Below are 10,053 nucleotides of genomic sequence, written 5' to 3' on the forward strand. Positions count from 1 at the left end.
GAGACCAAAAACAATAACATCCCAAGAGCACAGGGGTAAAACGACGGTAGTCACAAACTGGAAATTGTGAGGGGGCAATTTTAAAAGCTTGTTGACTCATTACTTCATATTTGTTTGACTGGTGGTTTATTGTAAAGTGTTGTTGAATAGGAAATCTAACAACAATAATCAACCAACAGTGGAATAGAAATACAGTTATGGGTCAACAAGCGTTCAAAATTGGTACCCTCACGATTTTCAGTTTATGACTACAGTCATTTTTCCCCCGTAGTCTTCATCTATATCTTTCTCTCTATCTAGTGGGCGTGCACTACTTTTAAGACGACAAACGCCGTGCAGCTGCAGGGATATTTAGCAACACCACTGTCCTACAACGCCAACTGCAGCGACATCCTCGACGAAGCAACAGTGCCGGGAATACGGAGCCTGGCCAGTAAGGCTTCTTCTTCTTCTTCTTCTTCTTCTTCTTCTTCTTCTTCTTCTTCTTCTTCTTTTGCATCATCATCATCATATATGATTATTATGATGATGATTATTATTATTATCATTATTATCATCATGATCATGATAATGATCATGATCATCTTCATTATTATTTGTGAGGCAGTGTGGTGGAATCAGGCTCTCGTCAAAATAATCAAAGTGAAGAAACTTGCATTTTTCCGCAGGTTTATACATTTTTATCAATGTTTTGTTTTTTGGCTCAACACCTTTCATGCCTATTAAAAACTCATTTCTGTGGAAATTTTTCTGAAAAATTTTGATTAAAGGCACAAAAAATTTTAATTTTCAGTTCCCACGGACTCTTAAGCTAAGGAAATAACTAATCTTTGGCGGCCATTTTCTCAATAATTTTACCTCTGAAAACAGGTGACCTCAACCCACACAATTCTACACTTAGTGTAGAATGCTGTGCCTCAACCTCCTTCTTTCGCAAACATCTCGACTTGTATTCAAGATAAATGGATATTTTTTTCATATTAATAAACACAAGTGAACAAGCTTTACGATGATACCAATAACTCTACATGCCCAAAAATTGACGAGAGCCTGATTCCACCACGCTGCCTCACATTTATTATTATTACGGAGTGGCTACTCGCCCAATGTCGGGTGGCTAGCGTCAGGCTAGCGTCAGGCTAGCGTCAGGCTACTCGCCCGACTCTCGTGGGAAAAGATGGTCAAGTTCGGTGTTGTGCGTCGTGTGCAGTGTGTACCTCTGGCCATCTCTGCCTCTGGCAGTCAGTTAGCTGTCGGTATGGCGCGGCAAATTTACTTTAGGACCGTACAACTCTGACAGTTGGCGGTGTGAAGGCGTGAATACTTGTAGGCCTACTTTGTTTTATATTTAAATTTTGTTTAAGCACTCCTTTTCGTAAAATACTGATGAAGAATCCACATTCAACGAAGTTGACCCCCCCCCTCCCCCACCCCCACAACAAAGTGAAAAAAACGCCCACCGTTTGTTTTTTAAAAGAAAAATACACAATCTTGTATAAACGGCCTCCTACCTTCAGTAGGGGTGAACTAGAACTATGAAATTGCTGCCAAAGTTTTTGATACACATATTTCCTTGGGCGAAGTGGACCATGCCGTAAGTCAGAGTATGTTATAACTACAACGGTTTGAAGATTGAAGCCAAACTCATTATTCTATTCTCTATTCTACCTCAAGTTATTGCATGCATCTACGAGTTATAATTATTATCTTTAATTTATTGTGAGCGCGCGGGACACAATTACGGATTTTCAGATGATTTTCAGTTTGTTTTTAAATATAGAATTAATTTCGAATTTTGCGTGAGTTGCGGTCGAAGCTTCGTGGCCTATAGAGGTTTTAAGGTGCTCGCCTCTCATTCAAAGGTCCCGGGTTCGAATCCGGGGAGCGACGGATAATTTTTCTTCTCTTAAATTGTCTCCTTTAACACCTTATTTTGCTGCTCTCTAACAATGTTCTGTCGTCTGCTTTCGTTTCCACTTTCTGTCCCCCTCCCCCCGTCCCCCCGCCACCTCTTTTGCCACCTCCTCACCTCTTTTGCCCCCTTCCTCTGGGCTCCTGAATCTTTCTGCAGCCTTTCTACTACTACTCCTTGGTTTCTTCTTACTGCTGTCTTTCAGCCACACCCCTGATCTTCTGGTAGGAAAGATCTACACCTAGCCTTCTCGGACAAGGGCGAAAAATCTCGGAGGTCACGTTTACAAGTTGCGCACGTTAAAGATCCCTTGGTGGTCTAAAATCGATAAGAGTAGGCTTCGGCCTCCAACGGGCAAAATTCAAAATTCCCTTCCAACTGAAAATAATTAATGTGTCCCGAGAGCTCATATGACATTATGAGCCCCGTAAAACACTTACCTCCCCCCCAAAAAAAAACCCAACAACAACAAACAACCAAACTCTTATCGATTTTAGGACCACTAAGGGATCTTAAACGGGCACAACTTGCTCACGGGACCTCCGAGGTTTTTTTCCGCTCTTATCCGAGAAGGCTAGATGTTCAATCTTACCTCCTCTAAGGTCAGGGTTGTGGCTGAAAGACAGCATTAAGAAGGAGCCAGGAGTAGCAGTAGAAAGAGCTAGAAGCCCAGAGGTTTGGGGGGGGGGGAGAAAGTGGAGTTGAAAGCAGGTAACGGAACATGATTAGAGCAGGAAATGTGGTGAAAAGGGGACATTTTAAAGACGATAATTTTCCGTAACTGTCAGGATTCGAACCCGGGACTTATTGAATGAGAGGCGAACACCGTACCTCTGGACCACGAGAGCCCCCTCTTAACTATTAAGCCGTTCAGGCAAGATAACTTGACTCTTTGAAGACGTGCATTCTAATCTTTCAACAACATACGTCCATCCGTCCAGGTGTCTTTCTTTCCATCTCTCTGTCTATCTTTCTATCCTTATAAAGGTTTAAGGTACTTTAGATAGCTGACACGAAGATAGGCCACGAAGCTTCGACCTCCACTCAAGCAAGAACAATTGGGGCGACAGAGTTGTGGTTCAAAAGACGCATGCTGCGTATCCTTTGGACAGCAAGAAAAACAAATGAAGAAGTCTTGGTTGAAGCAAATTGCAGAAGACAGGTTGTGACGAATATACGAAAACGACAGGCAAATTTCTTTGGAAGCACAATGCGAAAAGAAGCATTGGAGAATATTGTAACAATAGGCAAGTTTGATGAAAAGAGAGGCAGAGGCAGACAGTAGAGGGGGAAAGATACTGGACAGGATGACAACATGGCTGGGAGCAGCAAGAACAACAGACACCATTGCTGCATGCAACGCAAGACAGAGTGAAGTGGAGGTCCATGATCGCCCACGCCAGTCAGCAAGGCACCGGGGGTCATGATGAGACAGCTGACTTGAGAGAATTTTTCCCGGTCTGCCATGACACAATCATGCCTTTTTTTATAGATTACTGTAACCATTATTCTAAAAGTTCTTTTTTTCTTAGCCTTTTTTTTTTTTGGGGGGGGGGGGGGCAAGTGTTTAAGGGTGCTCACAACCGCCTAAGGTCATATGAGCGGGCGGGACACATTAATTAACCTTTTTCAGTTTGGTAGGAATTAATTTTGAATTTTGACCTGGTGGCGGCTGAAGCCTACTTATATCGATTTTAGGACCACCATAAAGGATCTTTAACGTGCGCAACTTTCACACGGGACCTCGGAGATTCTTTTGCTCTTATCCGAGAAGGGGAGGTGTTAGATCTTAGCCTACCTACTCCAAGATCAGGAGTGTGGCTGACAGACAGCAGTAAGAAAGAGCCAAGCAACAGGATGGGGCAAAGGGGAATGAGGGGGGAGGCAAAAAATGGAGTCGAAAGCAAGCGACAGAACTTGATTAGAGAGCAGGAAAGGTGAAAGGAGAACCTTTTTTTAAAGAAATAAGAAACTTTTCCGTCGCTGTCAGGTTTCGAACCCGACAGGGACCTATTGAATGAGAGGGGAAAATCATACCCCAAAACCGCGAGAGCATTCCCCCCCCAGTTATTTTACAAGTCACAGCTTCGCGTCCGCAAGAGCCCTTGCCTTTTCTTTAAGTAGGCCAAGCCAGGCCCCATAGCGCAGTTTTAGTTTTTGTGACGTCGTACACAAACCGAGCGATCATCACCACATTTATTTGACCACATCGCTCAGCGAGAAGTTGAAAATCTAGGCCCTAATGGCTAGGCTAGTTCCTCTGTGCCTTCTTGTCGAAAACTTGTGCTGGATACCATGTAAGTTTGAAGTTTTCAATTAGAAAGATAGATCCAGATCCAAGCATGTGTACAATACCAAAAACTTTTGCCTTTGAGTCTGCTTACTTACTGTTAGGCTATGACACATTATTCAATAAAGGCTGGTTGGAGATAGAGTTCGTGAAAGACATTGTAATTAGATCTATCACCTTCCTTTGTTGTAGCAATTAAATAACGCCATGTTACTTTTACCCGCACGCTCAGCAAGAATTTTATTTGCTCCAAACGCACACAATGATTTGCACATGTCATGTCATGCTCACCCTTAATATACTAAAGTAGTTCTTACGACCTATTTCTAGAAATTCCATCTTTTTTAATTTTTGCAAGTATGCTGTCATTTTGCATTTTGACAATATTATTTCTAAAGCTACTATCTAGATTCTAGAGTCTAGATCTAGGTTTAGGTCTAGATTCTACCTCTCGTCGTGTCAGTGAAGCATTGTGCTGAAATTGCCGATGTATTAATGTCGGTCTACGTTGGGAAGACCACCAGATCCTTTCCTTACTCTCTCCCTCCTTGTTTCTTTTTACGAATTTAATGTACGGAAACTGACAGAAATTGTTATTTGCAAATAATCTAACTTGCTGCCAGATCTATAAAACCGCGCAGAGCAGTTCGGCACAATTCATGGCTCACCTTGCGATTATAATGCTGTGCGAGTGAGAAACACGGCTTTTGGTCTAGGGGAGGTAACTGGGTTATTGTTTGTGTGTGTTTAGTAAAATGATAAGTTATTGCCCCTTTTTTCCATAAAGTAGAACATGGGTTGAGAGTGCAACTGGCAGTTCCTGTTCCTTTTCTTGCCTTCTGTCGTTTCTGTGAGTGCATCCTGGTTTATCCTAGCACTTGTTGATTAACTTTTCTTTACTCAACAAATTTCTAGAAGTCGTGCTGTTCCTTTATTTAATGTTAGGTCTGTATATTCCAGCAGGATGAAGAATCCAGAGACTGTTACACGTTGGCCTATAGGCTACACTTGCATGCATTCTGCATTCTCATCATCTTCTTCTTGTTGTTGTACCCCTGTAAGAGCTTAGGGAGTTACTGACTGTAAGATTTTCCTCTCACAATACAGTTGATTTTTATGTAGGCCTACAAGGCTGTTTTATCTATATAAAGAATACAAAATCGTCCCTTGCTCATGAGGCAACTACGTGCCAGTATTCATACTGACTAGAGTGGCTACAGTTTATGGGTTGGACCTGATTTTTCAAATAGGCCTGGAAAGCAAGCCAAAGGGCCTCTCTTTTCGATTTTAGAATCACCAGAGGTTCTTTAATGTGTGAAAAATTTCCCTTACGACTTTGAAGGTTTTAAAAATCCTTATTCTGGAAGGTGCCTGATCCTACCTACCTCAAGTAAAGGGTATGTAGAAAACATTTTTTTAAAATCCCGACTCTTTTTTTTGTTTTGTTTTTGTAAAGTGTTTCTCGGCGCTCGCAACTGCATTAGGTCATATGAGCGCACGGGACACACCTAATAATATCAGTTGGTAGGAAATTTTGAATTTTGCCCGGGTAGCGGCCGAAGCCTACTCTTATCGATATTAGACCACCATTTTAAGGGATCTTTAACGTGCGCAACTTGCACACGGGCCCTCCGAGATTTTTCGCCCTTCTCCTAGAAGGCTAGGTGTAGATCTTTCCTACCAGAAGATCAGGGGTGTGGCAGAAAGACAGCAGTAAGGAGGAGCCAAGGAGTAGTAGTAGAAAGGCTGCAGAAAGAGTCAGGAGCCCAGAGGAAGGGGCAAAGGAGGTGAGGGGGTGGGGGCAGAAAGTGGAAATGAAAGCAGACAACAGAACATTGCTAGAGAGCAGGAAAGGAGGTGAAAGGAGACAATTTTAGTGAAGAAAATTTTTCGGTCGCAACCCGGATTCGAACCCGGGACCTTTGAATGAGAGGCCAACACCTTAACCTCAAGGCCATGAGAGCCCCCCAATCCTGACTCTGGCGGGGATTAAACACTAGACCTCCAGTTGAAAAGCAAACACCATGCCTTTTGAGCTACCAAGCCCTGCTCTTCAAATCAATGTCTGCTACAATTTATTTACCTGTGTCTGTGGTGCAGTGGTTAGATGCTTCGCTGTTGCACGCAGGAGACCCGAATTCGATTCTCGAGTGGGGAGAAGTTTTTATCGAGTATCTTGGTCTTTCCACTGGGATGTTGTATCCCTCTCAGCCCAGGTTAGCCCTGACAAGCAGGGCTGGAAGCCTGCCTCGTAACTGATCTAACTTATGTTGATGGGGGCGTAAAGACGCATACATTAAATTGAATAAAAAATCTGCAATTTATTCGATAGACTCTTATAGAGTTCTGGTCTTGGTCGTAGATATATCTGGCTTGTTGCCATTTTGGTTTCTTTTAGTTAACCGTCTGGTATTTTCCGAGTCCCACATCTAATAGGGAAATCTTTTTATAGAGTTTGTTCATTCATCCAATGGGTTATTTGCTACCTCAGAATTACAAAGTTAGCCGATACAGCTGCTCAGTACCTAGTTATGAGAAGTTTTATATAAAAAGTGTTGAGATTCACAATTCTTTCAATATCTTGATAACGACTTCAAATAATCTTACGATTTTGATAGAACACATGGAGCATTTTGGTTTCTGACCTCATAGTCTTAGTAACTTAAAACGGCCAAAATTGTCAGATAGAACTTTGTAATTTTAAGGTAGCAAATCGTATCTCTCCTGACGGCTGATGTTGGCCCCAGAAGGTAGTCAGCATCCTAATTAATGATCTGAATTGAGTTGTTGGGGTTAAAAACATTAGAATTAGAGTCAGCCGGTCGCTGGTGTTCAGAGGCCTTATATTGTCTTTATTCTTCAAGCTATATTTATCTACTATGACCTGGTAGGCCTATATTTATTAAGTTTATCACTTTGTCTAGGGAATTTTTTCCATTCATCAATGGATTTTGATTTTGGACACTCAGAATGGAGCGGAGGGCCACGTAAATCTTAAGCCATAATTTCTAGCTAAATAAAACTCCAACTGTATTTTATATATGAAAGTAAAATCAGATTATATAAGTGCTGGGCTAAAATGTCAGTTAAATGTGAGTTATAATAGGTATCTTGGTGAATTCAGGTGCATTGTCAAAACAATGAAATCGAAGAAAATGGCATTTTTCCAGGTGTTGGGCAATTTTTATCAAATTTTTTGTTTTTTTGGTTTGGCACCCTTTTTATCAATCTATAAATAGGCTACATTTTTGTGTGGATCTTATTGAAAAATGTTGATTAAAGGGACACAAAAAAGTTAATTCGAAGTTTCCAAAGGCTCCCAAGCTATGGAAGGTAGCTATTTCTGTGCTAATTTTACCCCTGAAATCAGGCGGCTCGAGATCACACTTTCTTCAATCGCAAATATCTCGACTTTTATTCAAGTCATATGGGTATTTTTTAAAAGTCGAAAGCAAAAAAAAAGAACAAGCTTTAAGATGATACCTATAACTTCACTTGTCCGAAAATTGACAAAAGCCTGATTCCACCGCGTTGTGACACAAATTGTACTTCAAGACAGACAGTAGAAACTGGACCAAAAAACAAACAATGCGTGCATTTTTTCAATTTTCATTCAATTGTGAATAAAAATGTCACTTTTCATGAATTTTTTTGCAGATGTCTCTGTCATTCAAGGCTATGCCTTCACTGTTTGGGCTACGTATGATGAAAAGGAATCTGAGAAAGCTACAACATATATGCAGTTTACAACGGATGCCCCAGAAATTGAGATCAGGTTGGAATTAAACCAAATTAAAACATTGGAAAGTTGCAGTTTTCCTAGCTAGATTCTTTTCAATGGAGGGAGAATAGATCTATGACGCTCAGAATTTTTATCAAATTTCTGTTTTGTTGGCTCGGCACCCTTTATGTCCATTTAAAAATAGGCTACATTTTTGTGTGGATTTTACTGAAAAATGTTGATTAAAGGCACAAAAAAAAAGTTAATTCGAAGTTTCCAAAGGCTGTCAAGCTATCATGGAAGGTACCAAACTTTGTTGGCTATTTCTGTGCTAATTTTACCCGACACCGACGATGACCTTTACAAACAAACATGTTTGTTTTCAAGGCCACGAGTTGGGGGATCAATTTGGGTTTGAGGCATGTGTCTATTTATAGTGTGCACTGATGTCCCAAGAAACGTAACGTAACGTACGTAATGTAACAAAACCAAACTGATCCTCCAATGAGCACTGCCTATAAGACAATCACTTTTCTCCTCAACAATGAGTGATCACTTGGACTAATTTGACTTTAATCATTTACCAAGGCCTTTGCTATCTATCTGTCCCCGCGGTTTTATGCAAAAAAAATTCTGAAATTATGCAAACTGAGCCCAAAAATGTGAAATTATGCGATTCTGTTAATTTTAACTAAGAATGATAAAGGAAAATAATTAGAAACTGTGCAAAAAATGATCAAATTTTGCAAAATTATGCGGGGTGCATAAAACCACGGGGACGGATCTATGTAGCCAACCATAGACAATAGATGTAGATAGATAAAGACTGTAAAGGGTACAAATATAATAGAGCTTGCTGTTTTGATGGAATTTTCGCTATATAAATGCTTTTTTAAAAAGAAGTGTGCATGAGTATTTATGTTTTGTACATAGGCAAGAACATTATACATATTTAAGCTTGCTGACAAAATGACTTAGGCCTACTAGGGAAGGCATACATCTGCCAAAAATCAACACAGGAGTCAGATTTGTCGATTTTTAATTGATACCACTTTCTTCAAATTTGACATGTCTTTTGTCAGTTTCACTAACAAATTGTACAAGCTCAATCTATAAATTTGATGTAACCTATATATATCCATAGGGTAAAATCCAAGTAGTAACTCATTTTGTCAGAGCTCCTCACATGTACATATACAGCAATTCAAAAACACAGTATATATATATCTACATAAATTTGATGTAGCCTATATATCCATTACACAATGTAGCCTATATATTATATATCCATTACACAATATTTAAAAATATAGAGGATATTTCATACGCACTAGTGCTTGTTGCTATGATAGATTGCACAATATCTAAGAATCTATGAACACAGAAGACCTAATGGTTTCAAAATTAATCAACGTAAACATAAACAAGAACATCTGTCTGTCTGTCTGTCTGTCTGTTTGTGTGTCTATCCATCCATATCTATTTATCTAGGCCTATCTGTCTATCCATTTATCTATCTATCTATCTATCCGTCTGTCTGTCTGTCTGTCGGTCTGGCTGGCTGTCTGTCTGGCTGGCTGTCTGTCTGTGTCTTTCCATCTGTCTGTCTGTCTGCGTGTCAATCCATCTATCTATCTATCTATCCATCTATCTATCTATTTAGCTATCTATCTAGTATCTATCTATCGATCGATCTATCTATTTATCTATCCATCTACCTATCCATCTGTCGGTCTCTCTGTCTGTCTGTCTGTGTGTCTGTCAGTCTAACAGTCTGTCTATTGATTATTTATTATTATTCTCACTAGCTGTGTGGTGAATTGCGGTGCTCGAACGGCAGTGAGCAGCGACTACAAGCTGGAAGTGTCGTGCGTGTTTTGCTCTCATTACGAGTTCATAAAGGCCAAAGTGGTTTGGGAGCTTAAACTACATTTAAATGTTAGTACTACCCCTGAGACATTCCAAGATGTGCCAAACTTTCAAAGCTTTACGGAAACACTAGGTAGGCCTACTGTGGGTTGGAAATCGTATTATCGAGTTTGTTCATTCATCCAATGGGTTATTTGCTACCTCAGAATTACAAAGTTAGCCTATACAGCTGCTCAGTACCTAGTTATGAGAAGTTTTATA

At 40.3% G+C, this 10,053-nt stretch overlaps 1 protein-coding gene across 1 annotated transcript in view; it reads left to right on the top strand.

Moving 5' to 3' along the window:
* Positions 1-300: 300 nt before the first annotated feature.
* The window catches only part of LOC101850676 (polycystic kidney disease protein 1-like 2), a gene marked incomplete at both ends in the record, with an annotated part of 84,592 nt that continues 74,839 nt past the window's right edge, over positions 301-10,053 (top strand). Inside the window, 3 exon segments of the mRNA XM_035972561.1 lie at positions 301-433; positions 7,860-7,977; positions 9,732-9,925. Of these exon segments, the coding sequence (XP_035828454.1) occupies positions 7,940-7,977; positions 9,732-9,925 (232 nt within the window).

Source organism: Aplysia californica, unplaced genomic scaffold (genome assembly GCF_000002075.1).
Source record: "Aplysia californica isolate F4 #8 unplaced genomic scaffold, AplCal3.0 scaffold00741, whole genome shotgun sequence".
NCBI lineage: Eukaryota > Metazoa > Mollusca > Gastropoda > Aplysiida > Aplysiidae > Aplysia > Aplysia californica.